The sequence below is a fragment of the Mytilus edulis genome, chromosome 8, assembly GCF_963676685.1.
Source record: "Mytilus edulis chromosome 8, xbMytEdul2.2, whole genome shotgun sequence".
NCBI lineage: Eukaryota > Metazoa > Mollusca > Bivalvia > Mytilida > Mytilidae > Mytilus > Mytilus edulis.
Window position 1 is genome coordinate 25,198,898 of NC_092351.1, and position 27,100 is coordinate 25,225,997.

Genomic DNA, 27,100 nt, shown 5'->3' on the forward strand with positions numbered 1-27,100 from the left:
ATGGACGGATAAAAAAGGGATCTTTTATAAGATAACATGCTGTCATTCAGCTTACTCTATATCTCACTTTGAACGCTTTCAACAGACGTTCATCTGTCGAAATGTAGGTCTTGCGTGATATCAAGGGTTGATATGGAAATTATGCCATGTAACAATGTGTACACCTTCTTGTCATAGAATTAACAAATGAAAATACAAGTAAATAATTTGTAAACAGTAAGACTCGCGATCGGGAAAATTAGAATATACCAATAGGTCGATCAAAATAATAAGTCTAAGATAAAAAGACAACACTCATTCTGACCAAAAGAAACAAATATATAAACATCAGCATTTAACATAAATAACTAAAACAAAAACGAAGTTGGTAAGGGTGATATCCGGAAGGTATAAGCGTCCGCTCTAGCATTATTATAATATAACAAGTCATAGGGAGGGTTGAACGATTATAAACATGTTTAAAATCGTCACATTCTTCATGTATCTGTTCTAAGTCTAGAGCCTGTAATTCATTGGTTGTCGTTGGTTCATGTCTATCATTTTTGTTTTTCGTAATAATATTGTTATAGATATTAAAGGCCGTTAGTTTTCCCATTTGAATTGTTTTAATTTGTTCATGTTCATTTCTACAGCTGACTTTACGTTATGGGGTTTTCTCATATTCGAACGCTAGCCTATAATTGCTTACATCCATTTTATTAGAACTTTAGTGGACAGCTGTCATCGGCAATCAAACCGCATCTCCTTATCTTTATATTTAAAGAGAAAATTATTACCTGTAGAATATGAATATTGATGACGATAAAAAAGAAAACTCTTTAACCACTAAATATTGCAATTGATGACGATAAAAAATAAAGTTCTTTAATTACTAATTATTGACTATCTCGATTTTTCAGGTAAATTATCAGAGCGAATGTAACAGATATTCATCATGACTTTACATCTTTATTAATACGCTATTCATAAAAGATATTTAAAATTGAAAAACAAATTTATTTACAAATTTGGATTTTCCTCATGATATACATTATCACAGGTCGTATAACTTTACCCATTTATGATTTCAATATGTACTCGTTGACGGGGGTGGGAGGTCTCACGGGTGAGCAAGTATTATAATGGTGAATCTATTTAATTCAACTACCCGTTAACTTTTCACCTAATGTGACACTTATTAAACTTTAATCCACATATAAAGGGGAAAAGACATAAATTACTTTTGAATGTAAATAGTATACAATGTTACTTATACGTTAACTGTTCTTTCCCTCACCTGAGATTTAAACATGAAAGAGGAGACTCCTTGTTGTTGTTCATTGGCAGATATTTGTTATGAAAAATTATATACTGTATGAAATTTTAATTAAAATGAGTGCTCAAAGTTAAATCATCAGTAATAGAGGTTCATTCATAAAAGAGAAAAATTAGTTTGTGTCATTCACTTATTGGGGAACTGCCCAAATAACATTGTGGAAATGCACAAACAACATTGTGTAAATGCCCATACTATACATTGTAGCAGTTAATTTATTTTTACATAATTATCAAGCAGTTGGTCCGAGAACACAATTATTTCGTAGTGCATTTCTTTTAGAACATAAATGAAAATAAAAAAAAATCCCACCTGCGCTTTCTCAAAGAAACTTTTACAGTGTGTTGTACTACTTTTGGGACAAATTATATCAAAATTATAGAAAACTTCATCGTCTCTAACTCAAAATATGGACAATTTTATGTTTAGGGCGTCTTGAAATCTTTTGACAGCTTCCGAAGTGCTAATTTTCAACCTTTTTCAGTTGGACCAAATCACTACTTTCCTTTAAAATTCTGGACCCAAATTTTTTTACAGTGTAGTTTCACCTCCCTACTTGCAATTTGAGGCATTAAACATGGAGAAATAAATTTGGAAGGGGTATAAAAATTAATGGCAAGTAACCCACTGTCAACACTAGGGACTATATATCAACACTAGGGACTATCAAAAATCAAGGGGCGACAATTGTGATCTCGGACCAGTTGGTAATGTCTGTTTTTCCTTTTTACAGGTGTACATAGGTGAACAACCAAGACGTTTGACTTGCCGCAATATAATGTGTTTATAAAAAAAAACGCCTGGTTGTCAGGTGTGTTAGCGTGCTCGCCTCTTGTGTTTGAACTAGAAACTTACCCAAACACTATTACATGTCCTGAATATGCGACTGACTTGTCAATGTATGATTAACAGACATCCAGTGTCATCATATTTTTATTTTAAAAAAAAAATGATTCAGAAAAAATAATGTTTAGAATTGTTTTCAAGAAAAATAAATTTTAATATAAAATGTTCGTTCCCATGGTTCTAACCCGATAAATAAATAAGATGATGTGGATTAATTGCCAATTCGGCAACTTTCCACTAGGGACGAAATGACACAGAAATTATATAAACCTATACCGCATAGTCAGCTATAAAAGTCTCCGAAACGACAACAACAATTCAAACATGAAAAATAACGGTTTAATTCATATACAAAATAATGAACGAAAAAAAAATAAGACATACAGCAACAAACGACAACCACTGGATTACAGGCTCCTGACTTAGGACAACCACTGGATTACAGGCTCCTGACTTAGGACAACCACTGGATTACAGGGCTCCTGACTTAGGACAACCACTGGATTACAGGATTCTGACTTAGGACAACCACTGGATTACAGGATCCTGACTTAGAACAACCACTGGATTACAGGCTCCTGACTTAGGACAACCACTGGATTACAGGATCCTGACTTAGGACAACCACTGGATTACATGGTCCTGACTTAGGACAACCACTGGATTACAGGGTCCCGACTTAGAACAACCACTGGATTACAGGCTCCTGACTTAGGACAACCACTGGATTACAGGCTCCTGACTTAGGACAACCACTGGATTACAGGCTCCTGACTTAGGACAACCACTGGATTACAGGCTCCTGACTTAGGACAACCACTGGATTACAGGATCCTGACTTAGGACAACCACTGGATTACAAGATCCTGACTTAGGACAACCACTGGATTACAGGCTCCCGACTTAGAACAACCACTGGATTACAGGCCCCTGACTTAGACAACCACTGGATTACAGGCTCCTGACTTAGGACAACCACTGGATTACAGGATCCTGACTTAGGACAACCACTGGATTACAGGCTCCCGACTTAGAACAACCACTGGATTACAGGCCCCTGACTTAGACAACCACTGGATTACAGGCTCCTGACTTAGGACAACCACTGGATTACAGACTCCTGACTTAGGACAACCACTGGATTACAGGCCCCTGACTTAGGACAACAACTGGATTACAGGCTCCTGACTTAGGACAACCACTGGATTACAGGCTCCTGACTTAGGACAAGCACATACAGAATGCTTATTATGTTGTGTTTTTTGTTGTTGGTTTTTGCTTTCAAGATGAGAGTTGTGTAAATATGGCATAATTGAACACATTGAAATGGCAAAACGAAAACGTTTCTTTTATCATACCGTTACCCCTTTTTGTAAATAACTGTGCTTAAATATTTCATCAATAAAACAATTGATGTGTTTATGGTAAAATTTCGTTTGTAAATATATTCTTGGTCAAAGGGAATTTCATTATTTATGAGTATATTTTACAGGCCTATACAAAAGTTATGTTATGTGTATTGTTTCTTTTAAAACAAACTTGTAAAATTTAGGAACGAATTTAAGTAATTTAACATAAACAAATAATCAATTATAATTGTATTTTTAGTGAATACGTTAAATGACAACTATTCAAAATCAGCAACATTATACTCTATTTCTGTTCATAGAATCATCAAATTCAAAATAAATATACCACAATGTTAGTTACCTGGCTATATGACCGGGATTCACAGGATTAGCGTGGAATATTCTGCTGATATCATGAATGAGATGGATGAGGATTTTTTTTCAAAAACAAACTTACACTTAGAAAACCATTAAGATTTGACAAATAAAGGCTGGGTTTTGAAAGGCCCAAGAAAGTTGTAAATTTCCTTAAAATTGAAAGAGAACTTATTATATTACCACATGGTCTTATTTATATATTGTGCTAGTATGCTTTGACTGAAGAATTTTTTGCCAAAAAAACCCATATTTTTCGGGAAAGAGTGGGCGCACTCTACGCCTCCACTGAATTCATCACTGTGTAAAAAGGTTAATGTGGGTCTATTTGATGACGTTCATTGGTGCAATTAATACAATATAGAAAACATACATGGTGCAATTTATATATTCTTAATACGGCAATTTTAGTTCATTTACACTATAAGAAAAACCTAATTAACGTACCAAATTATAAACAATATTTTATTTGTATCTGAACGTTTCGTGTCAGTTTCAGCATGGAAGGAAAACTATATCAATTAATACTTCCATGGTTTCACAAATAAATTCAACCGTTATTGAAAAGTTATATTATTTCAAACTTCATTGACAGCTTTTTATTTTATTAAACAGTACATCTCAACTTATTTCAAATATAAAAGTTAACTCACCAGTTCTACAATAGTGCTATTCTCGACCATCATCTCAGCGACATACATAACACCAATAGCACCTATTTCATTTCCTGACAAATCTAATGAACAGATTCTGTTATCTCGCTACAATGTAATAAAACACATATCTCAGCGTCATACATAACACCAATAGCACCTATTTCATTTCCTGATACATCTAATGAACAGATTCTGTTATCTCGCTACAATGTAATAAAACACATATCTCAGCGTCATACATAACACCAATAGCACCTATTTCATTTCCTGATACATCTAATGAACAGATTCTGTTATCTCGCTACAATGTAATAAAACACATATCTCAGCGTCATACATAACACCAATAGCACCTATTTCATTTCCTGATACATCTAATGAACAGATTCTGTTATCTCGCTACAATGTAATAAAACACATATCTCAGCGTCATACATAACACCAATAGCACCTATTTCATTTCCTGATACATCTAATGAACAGATTCTGTTATCTCGCTACAATGTAATAAAACACATATCTCAGCGTCATACATAACACCAATAGCACCTATTTCATTTCCTGACAAATCTAATGAACAGATTCTGTTATCTCGCTACAATGTAATAAAACACATATCTCAGCGTCATACATAACACCAATAGCACCTATTTCATTTCCTGACAAATCTAACGAACAGATTCTGTTATCTCGCTACAATGTAATAAAACACATATCTCAGCGTCATACATAACACCAATAGCACCTATTTCATTTCCTGACAAATCTAATGAACAGATTCTGTTATCTCGCTACAATGTAATAAAACACATATTGGACTGTTTGTATACTTGTCTACTTCTTCTCTTTTACATACTAGGATATCCATGATTTATGATTGTTCTATACAGTGATGAAAAATTTATTCATTTTTGCAATATATCTTATATGAAAAAAATAATACAATGCATTTCACGTAATCGTCATTGGTTCAAGTTACGCGTCTGGCGTATTAAATTATAAGCCTGGTACCTTTGATAAATATTCATACCACTTGGTCGATGACACTGCTGGTGGACGTTTTGACCCCGAGGGTATCACCAGCCCAGTAGTCAAAACTTGTCAATGATATGGTCATTTTTATAAATTTCCTGCTTATATTCCAGGCATAGATTACCTTAGTCGTATTTGGCATAACGTTTTGAAATTTTTGGTCATCAATGCTCTTCAACTTTATACCTGTTTGGTTTTAGATATATTTTGATCTGAGCGTCACTGTTGAGTCTTATGTAGACGAAACGCGCGTCTGGCGTATCAAATTATAAGCCTGGTACCTATGATAACTATTTACACGGAGTATCAAATTATAAGCTTGGTACCTATGATAACTATTTACAAGGTGCATTGTACTGTACTTATATAGCTACTTCTTATGTAAGTTTCATTGTCAAACATGGTACATGTATAAAATCTGACCATGATTTCACTACTTCAGAAGTTCTACCTTTCCAATAAGCGGAGTCCTTGATTGAGCAGGATGTATCGAATATACAATCCTTCTCTTAGAAATGGTTTGCTCATGAAAATAAAGTACTGTTAATTATTTTCATTTAACTAAAAAAAGAAAGACAAACAGACAGACAGACAGACTAGCAGACAAACACCAGATTACAAAACACATCATAGAAAACTAAAAACTGAGTAAAACGAACCCCAACAAAGGCTATTTAATTACTTACAACTAATGATATAGATAGTGCTTTAACATCTCTAGCGGACAGGAAACTATTTTTCAGATCTGCTGTGAACGTTGAACACTGTTTTAGAAAGTTTGATACTGGTGACACCCTACATAAAGAGCAGGCAGCATAATAAATGTCTTCTGTTTTGACTAATCGTCTTTTTTCTCTCTTCACTGACGCTGACTTCAAATCTGCTAACTTTATTTCTGAAACATATTATATGATAGACATAAGTTTAAACCACACGTTCATTTATTTTTTTGTTATCATCATTCATACATGGGGAAATGAAACGATTAGAAAAGCTTAATCAAAATTTAAACGAACTCGTTGGTATTTGAAATGAAATTGTCGAATGATGACACCAGCTAACGGATACAGTTTGTCAAACATGTAATAACATCATTAAATATTTGATAAGAAAGGATATTAGATTGTATTCGTTTCCTCTCATTTAATTGGTTCCGTTTTTTCTTGGCACTAGGCATAAATCAGATGCATGAATAAATAAGTGTATATGCATAAAACAAATTGGTAAAATCTTAGCAAACAAGTAAAATTTTCTAGCATGAAACGCATATTATTTTAATTGTATGAAATATATATTTTAACTCAAGTTTACCAATATTGGTGGGTTTTACAATACATGTAACAGATTTTTGCATTGTTACAGTCAGTCGAAATATCTAATACATTTTCAAAACTTACCTTCGCCTTCGTCATACTCAAACTCAGAACCAGTAGTCTCGCGTATGAATTCTGAAGTATGCAATGGTCTGTGCTTTAAATGTGAAGACATAAGAACAGGTCGTGATACTGACTTGGATGAAAGAGTTATGTCCCTTTTTGTTAATTCTTGTTGTAAACGTTCTATGATTTTATTTTCTGATGATTCACAGCTCCGTGGAGTATCTAAAACTTTATTACTTCGTGATGTTTCGAATCCAACAGATAACATTGTCTTTTCTCTAGAGTTCATTCGTTTAATAGCATTAGCAACTGTCATTAACGATTGTGGCGCACTCCAATCGTCTAGATAAGCACCAGTTTGTACAAAACGTCTCAGTTTGTCCCATCTTTTCCGTGCTTTTTCTGGAATAAATATTTTGTTTAGGCGGTAGCTATGCAAACTTTCACCTTACACAATATAACCACTAAAATTATTGTTTGTATTTTCTGAATAATTATAGTCTCTCTATCATCTTGCTTAAACAAATAAATTATGAAAACCAAATTATAAAACGTTAACCCAAATGGCGTGCCTTTTAAAGAATAATAAAATATTTTAGCAGGTAGCTATCAAAACTTTCACTTCTTATCCTCGAAAACTATTGGGTTTTTTTTCTGAATAATTATAGTTTCTCTATTAACTTGCTTAAACAAATAAAATATGAAAACCACATGATAAATCTGTGACCCAATAGCGTGAAATGAATTTTTAAACTCAGTGAAATTGATATTTTTTTAATCTATGCACGTATCAATTAAAACCGCTTGATATGCTTTGATTTTTTCGATAGATAAATAATCTTGTAAGTAATGTTATTTGACTGCCACATACGGGTAACTTTTGACTTTCATCATCATTCCTGGTGAAGGTTAATCCAGAAATTAAGTTGCATGCAAACGTGCCTAATCGGTGTTTTATTCTTCTCTAGTTTTCATTAAAAAACATAATTCCAATTTCTTGCCCGTTTCTAATGTCTTTCCTTTGCGTTTCCCCATTGAAATGATCAAAAACATTGACTCTTAGATAAGTTTATTATTAAAGGATTATACCCTTTGATTCCCACAGATGACACAGGATAGGGTTTACGTAATGTTAAAGAATAACGTTAATGATGATCAATAATTTGTATGAAATAACTCTAATACGATCATCTCTAGATTATCAACAGAATATCTTTGGTTTATATAAAAACAAATCAAAAAGTTCAAAAAGTATCATGACTAACAATTGCATTAGGAATTAACTACTTAAGAAAAGTTAGGTTTTCCAGTTTATACAATTATCCAATGGTTGACTTAAAAGAAACGTTTCGCATTTGCGGGATTGAATACCACAATACAATATTCTCACAGAGATATGTCCAGTCATCTGTATGACCTATAGTCTAGTCACACGTAAACCGACGACGCCAGAAACAGCACGCCTGTGTCTCGAAAGCGAGACAAAACCCCAATGGTCAAATATGTCTAATGAGCATGTAACCTTATTGGTGTTTACTTGTAGAAGTGAACTGTCCATGCGATTTTGAAATTATCAAACTATATAGATAATGTTTATCTTTTGTTGAAGACCGTGCATTATTTTAATAACTCATCTCTTCGCGTCAATGTGTTTAATAGTTTCTGTCTATGTACCTCACTTACCTTAAACTTTATTAATATCATGTATATTGGCAAATTCTTTAATATGTGACTATTTTTACATTTTTAATCTATAACTATTTTTATTTAAAGTATAATATATAAAATGTCTCACCAGCGGCTTCTCTTCTACCGAACACCATCTCTGTTTATTGTTCTGTGTATTGCTCTTATTGTTTTTCACAGAGACAAGTTAATCTACAATGTAACAAAAATCAATTAATTTAACACAGTAGGAGTGATTGAAAACGATTATTTATTTATGACTCAATAATTGTTTGTAAACAAATACATGCATTGTTGGAGTGATTTCAGCTTTGTTCTGGATTACGAGTACCTACCTATATACGATACCATATTAATTACATTTCACGACAGTTACGTTACATTGGTCCATTGTACTAAACAACATGCAATATTTAATCGTATAAATCAACATATTAGAAAGAATAATCCTTAAACTATTTAAAAATTAACACACCTAATGGAAAAACAATTAGGTGCAAAACACATAAATAAGATTGTTTAGAATTTCCAGTGTCCAGGAGACATATTGAAGACTATGACGATTTGGTAATGTCTGGGACCTAGTGTATGTTATATCATATAAGTTCCTGTATTACCGAGAACGCATTGAGAGCGCGGCATTTGTGTCTAGAACATAATTTTTTAATTACTTCACCTTAAGATTGCAAGCTAAAGGAGAATTACTGTAACAAGAGACAATGCCTAAAAAAAACGATAAACGATAAAAAAGACACAATAATATACAAAAAAACAACATAGAAATTATAGAGTAAAGGCTGTGAAACACGAACCCCACCAAAAACGGGGGAAAAAATTTGAAATACATTATATCAGTAGTAAAACACGTGATCTATCCAATCATACGATCTTGTCAGTATCACATGATATTCCAGTATCACATGATATTCCAATATCACATGATATTCCAGTATCACATGATATTCCAATATCACATGATATTCCAGTATCACATGATATTCCAGTATCTCATTATCTTACCAGTATCACATGATCTTGCCAGTATCACATGATCTTGCCAGTATCACATAATATTGTCAGTATCACATAATCTTACCAGTATCACATAATATGCCAGTATCACATGATCTTGCCATTATCACATGATCTTGCCAGTATCCCACGATCTTGCCAGTATCACACGATCTTGCCAGTATCATGTGATCTTGCCAGTATCACACGATCTTGCCAGTATCACATGATCTTGCCAGTACAAATAATCTTGCCAGTATCACATGATTTTGCCAGTATCACATGAACTTGCCAGTATCATATATATGATTCTTATTTTTTTATACTTTCGTCAAGGCCTTTGAAATTCAGTTATAAATAAACATAATTATGTTAATGACAGATACTTTAGATATAATTGACTTTGATTAAAGAATAATAAATGACAACACAATTTATCATTTCAACGTTGAAACATTTTCGTTGACCTCCTTTATTGATTATGGACAATGGTAATTATCTAGATTGAGATAATCTAAGACGTTAAACTTAGATGCAGATTCAATCTAGCTGGATGCGCTATGCTTCCAAATCTTGTTTTATTAATAAAAAAACACCAAGGAAACAAAAAAGATAAAATACTGCTTTGTAAATCAATTATTAGGTTGCGACTAAACAGTAGCCAGAAGCTTGATCAGGAAGGATCATTACCCGAAAAGCATCTGAATACCTAATTTGACAATTCAGTTGCAGTAACCTTTATGAATTTTTTTAATGAAGGTATAATATTATTGTATTTCAAGAGATTTTTTTCTATATAATTGTTTTATCAATTCGTTAAAATAGCATTTTGATAAATATAGTTGTGACTTTTTCGCATATACGTTTTAACTGTTTTAATCGAGTTATTCATATCAGGAAATGGATATTCCCGATTGTGTATATTTTCAAATACCCGTCATTGTATACTATTATTTTGTTCATTACTGGTGAACAGTTACAAGATATAGAAGTCTGAATCGTAAATTATTGAGTTGCTGTCTCGTAGACGGTATTTCACAGTCTCTGTAAAGTCAGTCAAATAATAAAAGAAAATGTACCAATCACAGTCTGTTTATTATAACATGTAAGATATTAGATAAATTGTCCGATTATTTATTTAAACATGATACTGTTAATTATTGCACGTCTCTCCTGTTAAAAAAACTCAAGCATACTGAAATGGCTTTAAAACAATAGTTCCCGACATTTGAAACAAAATAGTTGATCCAGATTGAATGTCAAAATCGAACCAGGAAAATTCTATTGTACTGTGAAATTAACACATTTTATAGACATTTGTAGTTGTTGTTTGACAATGGCAATGATTTTTTGGATAGACAAATACGTAGAAACATTTAAATATTAAGAGCAAGTTCAATATTAGTTCAGTTTCGTTTTATAAAATCATTTTTATCTTCGCATCTATTTTATTCAATCCTAATTTGAAAAATCCATATAACTTGTACGAGAGTTATATTTTACTCTATACATGTATGCACAATAAATTACATACTCGTTGAAGGATGATAAAACCCGTAATCACGATTAAATAAAGTGTTTATAGAGTTAAAAAAAATATTTACATTACATTTTATAAATATATAGTATACTTTCACTGGCGTAAAAAGTAAGAAATATCAAATTTCTTGTTTCTTAAATAATAAAAGCCATGTTTTAAATTAAAAAAAAGGTAACGAATCTATTAATTTTAAATGAAACACTTACTTTTTTTAAGAAGCTACTCCCAGTGGTAAATATTTTAACGATTTTAACGATAAAACATGCTATCAAAACTATGTTCTTTGATTTATCTCAGATAAATTGACATGTTAATTTCCTTCCAGTTCTGACAAATAAAAAGCTATATTTGTGTATCAGAAGTCAAGGGTGGGTGGATTCGTACTTAATGTATTTGTAAAGATCGATCTTTAAATTACCATGATTAATTAAATTGATTTTCACTGTGTACTGAAAATCAGATTCCTTAAATAGGTATAAATTCAATTTATGATTTTAACTTAGTTGATTTAATCATACGGGTGTCCAATCTGGCCATCTATCAAACAAATATTTCAGTATAAGCTTATTCAAAAGTTTTATCCCTGCCTTTTTCCTACATAAAATTACATAAAGTCGGCCAATGGACAAACCTTTTAGTTTGCATGTATACATGTCTCTTGACGTTATTTGATATTATTAAAAATAAGCACTACCCGTATAAATTATATATCAAATGGTAACTTATTGTTCCTTCGACTTTAAGGAGCATTTTTTTTCGTCTGTGAAATCTGGTTTTCATAACTCCTCCAACAACGACGATGGAAGTATTTAACGACCTTGACTGGCTTTTTAGCCCTCGCACGGTCGGCACAATACAAGTTACTGGATTTATTATTGAAACTTTCAGACAATTTATTACAACGGATATCTGAGCTTCCGACATCGGTCACAGATTTGTTTTGAACAAATGACTCTTTTTCTTTTTGACGCTTTGCTACAAACTTTCAAAAATCGTTCCAAGATCGTTATGAAACGTGTTAAAAATTGAAGAGAATCTGGTGGGAAAAGGGTGGAAGCAAATCCGGAAGGGGTCACTATTTTTGTTGTAGTTACAAATGAGACAGACGATATCAATGGCCAATAAAAAAATCATAAGAAATGATTAAAATGTAGAAAATACAATTTTTATGGTATTTACTCGCCCACAAAAAATCACTCATGGTCTTTTGTTGCTGCCCCACCCCCATTTTAATAATTTCAATTAATAATATCTTAGTATATTACATAACAAGTATATCAGTTAAGCTAGATTCGTATTTAGTTCTGACAAGTACACACTTTACAATAATCACGGTTAATATGTTTTTGACGATGTATGGCAATACTAAAAAAAAAAAATAGTGTAAATTTGACAACGCGATGCCACATGAAGAATGGAGACACGCCTTGACAATTAGTGCCATTGGCAAGATGCACGAAGTTAAAGATATGTCTTTAATAATCAATGTATTAATGTTTACATCATAATAATACTTTCCACAAAGTAGTAATTAATTCGAAATATGCTTTTTTAACTGGCCTTTTTTCTTTTGAGAACAAAAGAAGATTATTAAGTATGACTTCAGTATTTCTAAATTTAGGATATATTTCAGAGTTTAATTTGTCAATTTCCAAAGATCTCATCTTAATGGTTTAGATTTAAAGTTTATCTGTAATTGACTTTAAATTAGATAAAAGACAATTTTGTCATTCATTTGAATATAAGTTTACACAGTTTATAAAAGTGTAAGTTTAAAAATGGTGTAAGTTCAAAAAGTATTTCTTACCCATATTAGCTGAAAATTGACAAAGATATATTTTTTATTATCATATATCTAGATGTATCGTACATTACGAATCGGACAAAATATTATTGTTGTATTAAAGTTCGTAAATATAGAAAACAACCTAATTCTAAATTATTATTTCTTCAAACACTTCAGGAATAAAATATATAATTGTCATTGCAACGTTACTATATCTGAACAATTACATAACCGTTCGTTTCATGAGAATCCGTAAATTTAATTGACAGACAACACTCGGAAGGCTTTCTCCATATTTTATTTCCCAAGTAAAGGTAGAATTCATGACTGCACAGGCGTTCTAAGACAACGCGTCACATCATGAACCATGTAAAGAAATGGAAACGAAAAGGTAAGGATGGAAGTGTTAAACAAACTCTACTGGACTTACATCCCTCGCACGGTCGGTAAACGAAAAGCTTGATATTACCGTAATTATATGGTTTTAGAATTAAATTGATTCATGGTAAATACAACAAGCGTTTTTAAAGTAAAATACAATTTTGGTGTAGCGCCCATCGAAATGAATCTGGGGCCGTGTCAACGAAGCTGTCCTAGGACTAGGACATGTCTTAGGATGGTCTTAGGACACGTCTTAGTCCTAAGTCAGGTTAACGAAAGTCTCCTAAAATAAGATATGTCCTAAATTTGGTCCTAAAGTTAAGACATACAAATATGTGTCTTAGGATAGTCCTAAAGGTTACAATGTCCTAAAACGTAATAAAAACAGCAGATATGGCATAAACTCAATACTAAAAATACTTATACAATATTAAACTATCAAACTGTTATAAGAATTAAATTAATAAACACACAAAAAACTTACCAAAACGGTGCAATAAAAATTTAAATATGGGAAAAAAATTACTTTTTTTTTTAACTAATCCTCATTCGATACATGTAATGAAATCGAGTGGACCTAAGGACAAAACTAGTTTGCGTACTAAAATTGCAGCACGGATATCGCATTTAACAAAGTTTTGTGACTATTTCATTTTGTTTTCGTATTAAAATCATTTATATATTCCATCATACTTTTAAATAACGTATTTATTAGTATTACGTTAAATCTTTAACTTTTATTTTGCGTTAATTGTTTTCCATATAAAATCTATGTCATAGAAATCTCTATATATTTTTTTTTAATTAAATATATATGTGTTAGGATGGTCCTAGGACCATCGTAGTTAGGACTGTCCTAAGACAGCTTTGTTTTACACCCTAAGACATGTCTCAGACACGTCCTAAGACCATCCTAAATAATGTCCTAAGACCTATCTTAGGACATATCCTATGATACTTTCATTGACACGGCCCCTGGTTGTTTCGAAAATATTGATATAGAAAATAGCGTATGTTTTAAATGTACCAATGACGTTGAATATGAAAAGCATGTCTTGTTTAACTGTCCTGTATATGCAGATATTCGTTATGTGAACTTAATTATGCTATTACTGTTGATGAGAATCATATAGACACAAGTTCAATAATGACAAAATGATATTTCTATTTACAAATGAACATAATATGATAATTTATACTACAAAAATATGCAATGAAACAAAGAGTTTTATTTCGCAGGCATTACGTCGACTGAGAATCTGCGAAAGCGTATAAGACTCGGATCGATAACGCTCTCCGAATAAGGTTATATTCCAAAAAATTGGCGTTTTCTGTGGGGAAAAAAAGTGTTTCAAAGACAAATTAAGGAAGTACAAAACACTACATGTATGCGTCATATCACAAATATTTCAGACTTTCCATGGTTTCAGAGGAGTTGCGGCTCAATGAAATCTGTCTCTTCCTTTTACAAGTAGTATAGATATAATTGTTTTATTGTCTCTCATAACTCTTTAAAGAGTGACTCTTGTTGTAAAGTTGTGTTTTATATTTTATATGTAACAAGTGGTGATATTTTAATAAAGTGTTTGTCTTGTCTTGTAATTATAAGATTTTAACGTTTCTTTTTATTTGAAGTTTTATAGGGTTTTAAAAGCGATTATCATATACTTAGACTAAATAACATGTGATTTTTACTGTATGATAATAGCATTAAATTAACGTTAATTCCATATTTTTTCGAATTGGTGCGTAACGGGCTTCAATTGTTATCACATGCCTTTCCGTAACGTTATCGCATGGCATTCCGGTGATACTCGGCAAATTCCGGAAATTACACCTCAATGCTACGTTTTCTATGAAAAACATTACAAAGTAGTGTACAAAACAATTATTTGGATACTGGAAAGTATATTGTGTAAAATAATAATAAAAAAAAAGAAAAAAAATCTATCGAACAAATTATTAAACAAATGCATTTTTAAAAGTTTCAAACATAATTTAGAAAGTTATTTAAAAAAAACAGTGTTCATTATGTATATTTTTGTCGATTCGTCCATATTAAAATATGTTTCTTCTCTGTTGATGGATATGATAGAAAGATTTCATATCGAATGTACTAAATTTGGGGTCCGACGTCCGTGAACGTTTCACTCTTTGAACTTCTATTTGGGAACCACGTAAAAGGATCAATATATGTATCTGTTATTTTTCTCCATTATTGAAGCATATGATAAAAAAATCATAACATGTCATTTTTCATATTGCATGTATTATCAGCCCTCGGTCAATATCATCTCTCGAGCCATGCGGCTCTTGGGCTGATATTGAACCTAGGGCTGATAATACATGCGATATGAAAAACGCCATGTAATAATCTGATATTATCTTATGCACAATTATCTCCGACGTGTCATCCATATATCACCTTTATCACAATGCCTTTTAAGAATTGTCGCATTTTGTAAACATTTTTGATTTTCATAGTAAATTATAATTTTTTGTATTTCCCCAACCTCCACGAAAATCATCCAATAAGACTAGACAGACGAGTGATTAATTTAAGACCTGATGTAGATGTATTGGATTTTAAATAAAGTTCTTAATATATTTAAAAGTAGAACAGTTTGATTCTTTATAAAGTAGAAATTAAATTTATTATATTTTGATTTTAAATTAATGTATAAGAATATGCTATTATTGTCGCTGAGAATTATAGGCACAAGTCTGATAATGACAAAATGATTTTTCTATTTATAAATGATAATTATAATAATTATTATAGTTTATACTTCAAAAAATCTACAACGAAATTTTATTAAAGCGATAATTTATTTTATACGTTTGATACTAGACTTGCGTTTGTATCATACTAGAAGATTCCCGCAAAAGCGCGGTACAATTGGGCAAGTGTTGAGACAAAAAGTTTTATTTCGCGGGCATTACGTCGACTGAGAATCTGCGAAAAGCGTATACATAAGACACAGATCAAAAACAGTCTCTGAATTTCGATATTTTCTTAAACAAAAATGGCGTAATTTGTGGGGAAAAAAGATTGTTTCAATGACATAGTAAGGAAGCACAAAACACTACGTCATATAACAAATATTTCAGACTTTCCATGGTTTCAGAGGAGTTGCGGCTAAATGAAATCTGTCTCTTCCTTTAACTAGTAGTATAGATATAATTGTTTTATTGTCTCTCATAACTCTTTAAAGAGTGACTCTAGTTGTAAAGTTGGGTTTTACTATGTTGTATAATTTATATGTAACAAGTGGTGATACTTTAATAAAGTGTTTGTCTTAGATTTTCTTGTCTAGTAATTATAAGATATTAACGTTTCTTTTTATTTGTAGTTTTATAGGGTTGTAAAAGCCTTTATCATATCACAATGCCATTTAAGAATTGTTGCGTTTTGTTAACATTTTTGATTTTTATTGTAAAATATATTTTTTTGGTATTTCCCCAACCTCCACGAAAATTGTCGACTAGACAGTGATTACATAAAGTAATTAAGACCTGATGTAATTGTATGGGATTTTAAATAAAATTCTTTATATATTTAAAAGTAAAACAGTTTGATGCTTTATAAAGTAGAAATTAAATGTATTACATTTTGAATTTTAAATTAATGTATAGTAATATGCGATGTCATTGAAATTAATCGTCCTCGAATTATATTTAAAGTTAATATCATAGTGGTATGTAGAAAATATTTTGTAAATATTTCATAGATTTGACATATTTGTATAGCGATCAATTATAGATCATGAATGATACAAACTGTTTAACCTCCGTAGCACTGATGGATAAAACTCCACAAGAAAGAGGAGTTCGATAAAAGGAAATATCACGTAAGCTTATGGCATTGCTTTCTGTTTAATATCTTGCATCTGTCTGGCGATAGGAATACACCCATAAATAAAAGTCTGATTTTTTTCATCCAATGCAGGTCATAATTACTGCAGTTTTATACCAACGATAGGATTTGAAAATGATTTATTAACCAATTAACAAAAGGTAACAGTCGCTCTAAAACAAATCCCTTTTTTCTATGTATTTAAGAATAATTATTGTCATAAATATCATAAAAGCCGACAAACTTTACGAAACCAAATATTGCCAAATATTTTTTTATGAACATGTGTATAGCCAGATTGTTTAAGGAAAAAGTAAGATGACCAGCAGTACGACAAAATGCATGAAACGACATACATGTATCTCATTTTTGGGAACACGAATCGTAGTATCAAAGTACCTAAAGTATTGCATGTGCTTTGAAAAGAGGTGATCGTGTCCTGTTCAACATGTAAACCGAAATTTAGTTTACCCCGATACAAGAACAGATGTATCCATTATAAAACTCTATCTCTATTTTAAATTACGCAATATAGAAATTATTTTCTACGGGTTTTTTTTTTACTTTTAAGAAGACGATAGGCAATCATTTATACATTAAATACTATAAAAATTCTAATTCATATTTTACGACAAAAATGATCTAGTAAATTACTATAATGTATTACGTGTAACTGTACTCATTTGGTCATTACCAGATTTTTTTGGAAATTTCATATGTGGGAAATTATAAATATAATCATCCATCTATAGCGGTTACATGATGAAAGTAATTTAAAGTTAAATTAAGTAAGAGAAAATTTCGATTTAATTATAAAAAAATTATATTCATAATAAAGATAGATATTAAAGTTTATGGATCATAAACAGCTTAAAAAATAGTTCATGTGAATTTTGTTATGGTTTTGATATTATGAAATGCCGCGAAGTTAATCGTAATGATTTATATATATGCTTGATGTTTCTGCTTTGACATTTTTAACATTTGAATATTTTGCGTGTCACTGAATTTAACTCTTAGAAAAAAAACCTATTCAGTAATGTCAAAATGTTAATTTGAATTTACAATGTTCACATGTCAAAGAAAATGTACACAATAAAAAGGAGAAATGGTATGATTGCTTATGATTTTACTTTATACTAGATATCAAACGATGCGAGTGTTATAAATACACAAGAGTTATCTTCGCCTTCAATAATGAGAAAGTCCTTACCATCTAGTAAACAATATACGGCGACGGCATTACAAAATGTCAATTGATTCATAATAGAAACAACTGCTTGACTTTTGCAAACAAATTCAAGCAAAACAAATATGGCAGACAGCAACCAACCTCAACCATGCACTGAATTAAAGGCATCTGACTTTGGAAGGTACATGACATATGTTGCAGTGTTTAACATTTTTGTGAGCGCTCAACCCTTACCACCCTTAGACAATCACTGGTCTTTTACTTTGGACATGTGCATACTGAATATTGCGCGGTGAGCGCTCAGCCCTCTCTTACGTGTAACTGTAGACTTTAATACTATAGCGTATAAAAGGATTTTAATTTTACACGGAGCATAAAACAACAATTAACAAAAAGACAAAAAGACAAAGCGACACCGATCTACAAATGACTTTTTCAAAATAAAGAACATCTAGCAGAAGAATACCCAAAAAATAATTTCGATGCTTTAGTTTTCTATACCTTGATAATGAGGAAGCTTCTGTCATGATTCCGTACAATTCCAGAAGTGTTGGAAAAAGTTACTGATGTCTTACACACCTTTACCAACCGACTGAAGACAACGCCGACTGAATATATTGCCTCGCTTTCTCAATAGGTGAGACAAATATGCCGTTTATAAGATATCTTATATAGTTTATAAGATATCTTATATAATTGTTTTTATAAGATATTTCATAAACTATATAAGATATCTTATAAACTATATGAGATATCTAATAAACTATATAAGATATCTTATATAAAAAATGTTTATAAGATATCTCACATACTTTATTAGATATCTTATAAACTTAAGAAGATATCTTAAAAAGTATACAAGATATCATATAAACTGTATGAGATATCTTATATAACATTAAAGATATCTTATATAACATTAAAGATATCTGATATAACATTAAAGATATCTTATATAATATATATGAGATATCTTATATATTATAGGAGATATCTTGAAATTCGAATAAATAGTAAAACGGCTTGCCATATAATTTACCTTTTTACCAACTCTTATAATACACATATTTGCTCAAATACTTCTGCAGTTTACAGAAAATCATTTATAAATATTCAAACAGTTTTTGTATCATATTCCATTATCTAACTAGACCAAAATGCAATATGGGGAGAGCTCACCGATCATTCAAGGCGTTCTTTTTTTAATTCAACAACTGTGCCGTAATAACATAACTATAAGCTAACCTAGCTTTTTAGAAACAAAATAATTTTATTTATCAACATTTCCTTTGTAGTTGATTACAAGTAAATAGTCACAAAATGCTTCATTTCCAAAAGGTAGATTGTTGTGTTTGTATAACGTCCAGTGGCATTATTCCTTTATTTTCATGACGATCTACGTGCGAGATTAACGAGTTACGTTATATATATATATCATGTTATGTGAAAATCGCAGGGACAGAATAGACAGATGTTATTCAACAAATCTGAGTTTTCGTCATCATGATATTTTTTTCATTGCTTATTTCAATTATTATACTCATCGCGCCCAAGAATTATTTCCTATTTATTAACTCAAATTTTATACAAATTAATTCCAACTACTACTAATTGTTTTAAGCCTCATGAACCCATTGTTTCATCCGCCATTTTTTTAAACATCATTTCAATTGGATTGTTTGGATATCAAGCCAGCCAGGGGTATATTTTTACTAAATTTCAGTTAAGTTGGTGTAGGAATGGGGTAAACATTTCATTTGTTTAGCGGAGTAGATTTCACAATTGCTCAAATAAATGATGAATATATTAAAAATAAATCTTGTATTCCACTTGCAATTTCCGGTTCATTCCGATTCGTAGATACCACTGGCACCGCTAAACAGTATTTATCCATGACTGCGTTTTCAATGCACCCTATCCTCAATGTTTCTCTAAAAACAGTCAATCAGACTAATGATTGTGTTTAAAGTATAATTATTTTTTTAAGTATATTTTACTTTGAATGCCCGCTTGGTTTCTTTTGCCTATTTTGTCTATTGCTTACTTCCTTCGATATTATCGAGAGAAAAAAATGTGCAAAGTCATTCAGAGTTAGTAAAAAGCTTCCGATATTTAAAACAAACAGATCATGAGTGTGCAGAGGAAAGCAGATTCTTAAAAGGTGGAATAAATGCAAGTAATGCTGCAACCAATATCAACAAAGCTTTCAATTGTCTTACAAAAGGAAATATCGTATCAAATAAAAATTACAATACCTTATAAGTTAGCATAGTGTATCTGTTTTAATCCAGGACTCACGTATTGAATGCATATGTTGGTATATAAATGTTCTTAACATAAAAAATATGTCAATCTCTCCACAAACTTTCTAAGTGAACATCATAAAGATCTGTGTTGTTATACAACATATCATCCCTTTATGAGAAAAATGTCAAGTGCGATTTATTAATAGATTTCTTGTCATGTTGAATTTATTAATGCGTTTTTAAATTTTAAATTTGAAATAAATGACTGAAATTTGTCGTCAAATGAAGAATTTAGGTATCCTATAAGCTTTCCACGATTACACGCACAACTAAGCGTGATTCTATAGAAGTATCATTGTATATTAATAGAAATACTTATAATAATTCTTAGATTTATCTATCTGTACCTGATGTAGATTTTATCAATCAGCAAAATATATAATATAGAATAAATGATGATAATAATCAGTAAAAGTTAGCAACAAAATAAAGAAGATGTGGTATGACAACTCTTCACAAGATACCAAATGAAACGGAAATTAACAACTCTAGGTCACCCTACGGCCTTCAACAATGAGCATAGCATATACCGCATATAGTCAACTAAAAAGACTTCGAAATGATTTAGTTGTGAAAAATAACGACCAAATTTGGTTTGCTTCTTTTTCATCACAGTTGGAATTCATAAGGGTTCATTTGTGATGACAGTGGATTCAGATTTCTATTCTTATAGTGGTTTTTTTTTTACAAAATAATGATAAGATAACTTACCATAAACAATACAACCAATCATACAATAATTAGACAGGTTCTGACTGAAAGAATACCAAGGAACACAATGTTGAACAATGGTTGACCACACAGTATCCACAATAAGAACTTGAAAGGACTACATGACCTTCAAGATTTGACATAGAACTTCAGTTGAACATAAGACATCATAGATTACATTACCCTGTAATCCAAACTGTGAACTGTCCCCTCGGTGTCGTTTTTTATTAAATTTTATCGTATTGTCGATTTACTGTCACTTGACATTTATAACTTGACATATGTCTTTATTCCTGTTTAAGATTGGATTTAGGTTGATTTGATTGATTGATTGATTGACTGGTGTTTAACGCCACTTTCAGCACTGTTTTGTGGCGGTCATTTTTTATCGGCGGATTCCAATTAATTCATTTTGTTAGAAGACAGATCAATTTAAAAAAAATGTAAAATTTGATAAAAATGTGTCAAGATTGTCTTCAATGGAAATGTACAACGCTGACTATACATACATTTGATGAATGGAAAAATATATAGGAAAAATAGTGTAGTTTTAGCTTGTTGGTTGTGGTGTAATTCTACTAGGTTTAATTAACGTACAGATATTTAACCAATGAATAAAATTTACTACAGTCATTGGAAATTTTACCGCACCTTTTTAAAGTTTAATTTACTATAACAGTATAGCGAAAAGCAGTGCTAAAAAACGTGTTAGATAAATGAACGGTTCTTTTTCTGAAGAAATTTTCCCATTCTTTTCGAAAATATTTAAGACAATGTCAGATATTAAAACCGAGGTTAAATTTAGAACATGCCACTTGAAATAAATCTAATAAGCTTAATACGTATAATGATATTATTGTACAACAGCGTCAAAATTATAATACTACCGAAAATTCAATTAAATAGAATTACCCGTACTAGAGTTCTAAGTTTGTTTGTTTACAATCACTTAAGGACCACTGGAGACCATTGTCATTTTCAACACAGAAACCAATATGAAATACAATATCTTGTTTACTTTGATATTACTGTCTAAAATTGATTATTAACAAGTTAAACACCTTTACATGTTGAAAAGAAGAGGCGTTTAATAACACTTTGTTATCGCCAAATGATTGTGTCCAAACAACTTAATAATTTGGAGGATGACTTGCCCTTCGTACTAGGTGTTCTTAGAGAGTGAAGCCTTTTTCATGTTATATTTACACTAACAATCTTATGTTGGGTGGTGGTACAAGTAACTGTGAATCAAAAAGAGCTATTTGATTTGTTTAGAAGGTCCAAGGATTTGTATAGTAATCCTTTGTGTTACTATACAAGTCAATGGATGAACTTACTATGACTGCGACTACGTTCAGAGTTCAAATCTCATTTTTCAGGGTTATCTCCCTGTGATCACGAATATAATGATCGAATGAATATTTCCGATTAGAATAAATTCAAAAAATAACGTAGCTTATCTCTATCACATTTTTTATGATTATTTATGTACTTTAAATCATTCATATAAAGCCTCATTAACTGTCATATGCATTTTCAATAATATTAAGGATTCGTAACAGTTTTGACCTTTTACCCTTTTCTCACGTCAATGTAATAAAGAGGATTTTTTTTTTTTTTTTTTTTTTTTTTTTTTTTTTTATCTTTTTACAAATCTTATTTATTCGATATGAACAAGGATATAGATTCTAAAAAAAATTACATCCTTGCATAATTGTACTTACTTGTAGTGAAACAAATTTCAATAAATTCGTTTCATCGGTCGAATCAAATTTGAAATTATAAATCAAATACATGCAACATCAGTAATTTGTTTTATTCATTATAATATTGTTTGGAATGGAATACTGTGGTTATAATTTAGTTGTGATTTCGTTATTGAGAATTGTAGAAATTCGGTCTAATGAATTCCAAAATAAAGCCCAGGAAGTAATTAGGATTTTACAAGACTATAATTCCTTATCCGGATTTGGTTTTACATTTAGTCTTTCAAGATTTTTAATATCAAAATATTTTGGTATCGATTATCACAGAAGAGACATGAATTGACCAAATGCGCATCCGTTGCAATATAAGTGGCACTGTTTATATGTGTTATTACTTATAATAACCAAATTGATTCCATATAATAAATGTTTCAATCCGTGATTCCATGTATGGAAATTAATAAAAAATAAAATATATTAGTTGTTAGAATTAAATCTTTCGTTTGATGCTTTATTCCATACTTTAATATTTCGATACTAAGAAAATAAAGGCAACAGTAGTATACCGTTGTTCAAACTCATAAATCCATGGACAAAAAAACGAAATCGGGGTAACAAACTAAAACTGAGGGAAACGCATTAAATATAAGAGGATAACAACGACACAACATTAAAATGTAACACACACAGAAACGGACTAAGCATTTATTTAGACAAAATCCTATGAGAATAACAAATATAACATCAAAACAAAATACATAAATTTGAAATAGATAAGTAAACCATTATTAAATAAAAAGTCTATAAATAGTCGATATAGGCCACTGATAATGTATGATACATGTAGAAAAACAAAACACGAGAACCAAACATTGTCCCATTATCGTCTTTTAAACGTAAGACCAAGTATGGATATCAAAGGTACAAGGATTATAATTTAATAAGCCAGACGCGCGTTTCGTCTACATATACATAAGACTCATTAGTGACGCTCAAATCAAAATAGTTATAAAGCCAAACAAGCACAAAGTTTAAAAGCCTCGAGGACCCAAAATTCCAAAAAGTTGTGCCAAATACGGCTAAGGTTATCTATGCCTGGAAATAGATAATCCCAAAGTTTTTCGAAAAGTTCTAAATTTTGTAAACAGGAAATATATGAAAATGACCATATATTATGGATATTCATGTCAACACCGAAGTGCTGACTACTGGGCTGGTGATACCCTCGGTTACGAAAAGTCCACCAGCAGTGGCATCGACCGAAACGGAAAGGGGGAAAATGGTTATTATCGTTCAAATTTAGATCAGACAAAACAGCTTTAAAAGAGGGACGAAAGATACCAAAGGGACAGTCAAACTCATAAATCTAAAACAAACTGACAACGCCATGGCTAAAAATGAAAAAGACAAACAGAAAAACAATAGTACACATGACACAACATAGAAAACTAAAGAATAAACAACACGAACCCCACCAAAAACTAGGGGTGATCTCAGGTGCTCCGGAAGGGTAAGCAGATCCTGCTCCACATGTGGCACCCGTCGTGTTGCTTATGTGATTACAAATCCGGTAAATAGTCTAAGTCGGTAGGTTACATTCATGAAAGGGAAGGGGATTGTAGTTACGACGTAAGGAACATATCCGATATCATTTGTGAAACGGTTATTCCATAACGGTCAACCAACTCGTGATGGCGTCCGTAAAATTTACGAAGGGATGATTTCAACTTCACCATTTGGAACTCTTGGTTTAATAGCTTCCGTGTGAGCAGAAACCCTCTATCAAGAAAATCATGATAGGAAATGCAAGCACGGGAATATCGTATCAATTGGGAGATATATACCCCGTATGCAGGTGCTGCTGGAATGTTGCTACTTAGAAATTGAAAGTTCACAATTGGAAAGCTGAAATCATCTCTTTTGTCGTAAAGTTTTGTTTTCAACCGACCCTAATTGTCAATTTCTAGAAGTAAGTCAAGATATGAAGCCGACTTAACTGTATCTGTAGTATCCTTTATCTTACAAATATGTTGTCAATCAAGAAATCAAGCATCTTGATAATATCGGTTTCAGAGACTTTTTTGTTTGAATCAGAGTGATTCTTTACAAAGTATGATTTATCCTTCACTAAGACAAGATACTTGTATCTAAGTTGGCCATTCTTTTTTATGAAGCAAAGTAAAACCAACTCTTTCAATTTGTCTTTTAGTTTGGAATGTGGAATACTTGTGTAAAGAGTAGAAAAGTCAAATGTTTTAATACTGTTCCAAGATGAAAGAGAGTTAGATTGTATGTACTCTAAAAGATCTTTGGAATTTTTAAGTATCCACATCTGATTCACGCCACCTCTAGAATAGGCAGTTTCACAATAACTTTGAAGCCCGTCTTTGATTGCTGATAAAATAGATGTTAATAATTTAGAAAGAGGTTTCGTGGAGCACTTGGAAGACCCAGCAATATACTTTAAATGTTTTCCAGAATAAAAATTAAATGTTCATCGGGTGATCCTCATGGGGGGACCGCGGATTGGAAATCGCTCTTTTTCGGTTTGTTCGTTCAATGATGTGAAAGTTTTATGGTGTATATATATACAACCAGAAAAAAGTAGAACCTATTAGTTGCTGAAGATGACTTGATTTTACATTTCTACTTTATTAGTTGTACGTCATGTTATAATGTTGTTTGTATCAACATTATGACCAATCATAAAACATGACTATTAGTTAAACTTAAGAGTCATTTTATTCTATGTTTTAAGTTTAAAAATAATGTCATTGTGATGCATGTATGTGGTTTGTTCTGAGAAAAGAAATCAGCATAGAACTTCAAAATTACCAAATGTGAAAATAAGATCTGGTATAATTGCCAATGAGAAAACTCTGCACCAGAGACCAAATGAAGTTAACAACTATACGTCACCGTATGACCTTCAACAATGAGCAAAACACATACCGCATAGTCAGCTTTAAAAGGCCTCAAAATAACAAATGTAAAACAATTTAAACCAGAAAACTAATGCCTGAGTTATGTGAAAATAAACAATGAACGAAAATCAAAATTTAATATGATATACAGCAACGATAACCAATAAGTTACAGTCTCCTGACTTATATACGTATAGCCCGCCCAAAAATATGACTTTGGAAAGCCATGAGATTGTTGCCAGCTGTACATTTGGACCGTCGTTTACAAAAGACTCCTCAATGAATCTAGAATTAAGACTTAAAAGCCCAAATGATGTGCATTGTTTTTTTCAATATGGAATTGGGTTGAGAGAAAGAAGTTATAGAGGATTTTATCCATAAAAGCACTTCGTACGTAAATTTCATGTATATCTACTAATATTAAACTTGTTCTCTGATGTTCTGACAATTCTGTACATAAAGAAGTGAATTGACATATAAAACGATGGAATTTATTTAATTTAAAATACAGAAACCTGGAAATGTAGCTGTACCATTATTAAAAGTTATTATTATTATTATATTGATGTTTTGGGAGGCGACTTTCCTGATATGGAATTTATTAAAAGTTATATTGAAATTATCTCTTTTATCTTGTCACTTTTGTCACATATGAACAATCTATTATCATACAGTTCCATCAATTTATTTCAATTTCGTATTCAATCAAATAAAAATAAAAATGGGTGAACCTCTTTCAATATACATGTACAAATATTACACCACCACATAATTTGACTTTACATTTTAAGAAAAAAAATATATAAACTCACCGCCACGTGTTTGTATTCCTATTGAAACTGACAAGAATAGTAATCACTAGCTATAAAATAACAATACTAAAATAAACAGAATTATAATTCATTTTAAATATTCATTAAATCATCCATATTTATACATTAAGCAAATCTTTGTCATTTTTACGGTCGTCAAGTATTTACAAATTATACTGTAATGAACACCCGCCAAGTACTGAGTAAACAATTAAATATTGGAACAGGGTGCAGAAC

At 31.2% G+C, this 27,100-nt stretch overlaps 1 protein-coding gene across 3 annotated transcripts in view; it reads right to left on the reverse strand.

The window, feature by feature from the left end:
- Positions 1-26,887, reverse strand: part of LOC139485160 (leucine-rich repeat-containing protein 74B-like) — a 44,348-nt gene extending 17,461 nt beyond the window's left edge. Inside the window, exons 1-5 of one of the 3 annotated variants that reach the window (XM_071269384.1) lie at positions 20,660-20,879; positions 8,748-8,830; positions 6,971-7,354; positions 6,260-6,468; positions 4,539-4,646 (exon numbers count right to left, since the gene is read on the reverse strand). In XM_071269384.1, the coding sequence (XP_071125485.1) occupies positions 4,539-4,646; positions 6,260-6,468; positions 6,971-7,354; positions 8,748-8,775 (729 nt within the window). In that variant the 5' untranslated portion in view covers positions 8,776-8,830; positions 20,660-20,879. Of the gene's footprint in view, positions 1-4,538; positions 4,647-6,259; positions 6,469-6,970; positions 7,355-8,747; positions 8,831-11,395; positions 11,535-20,659; positions 20,880-26,863 lie in introns of those variants that run through there. The other 2 variants (XM_071269385.1, XM_071269386.1) reach the window with 2 other exon arrangements.
- Between the last annotated feature and the right edge of the window lie 213 nt (positions 26,888-27,100).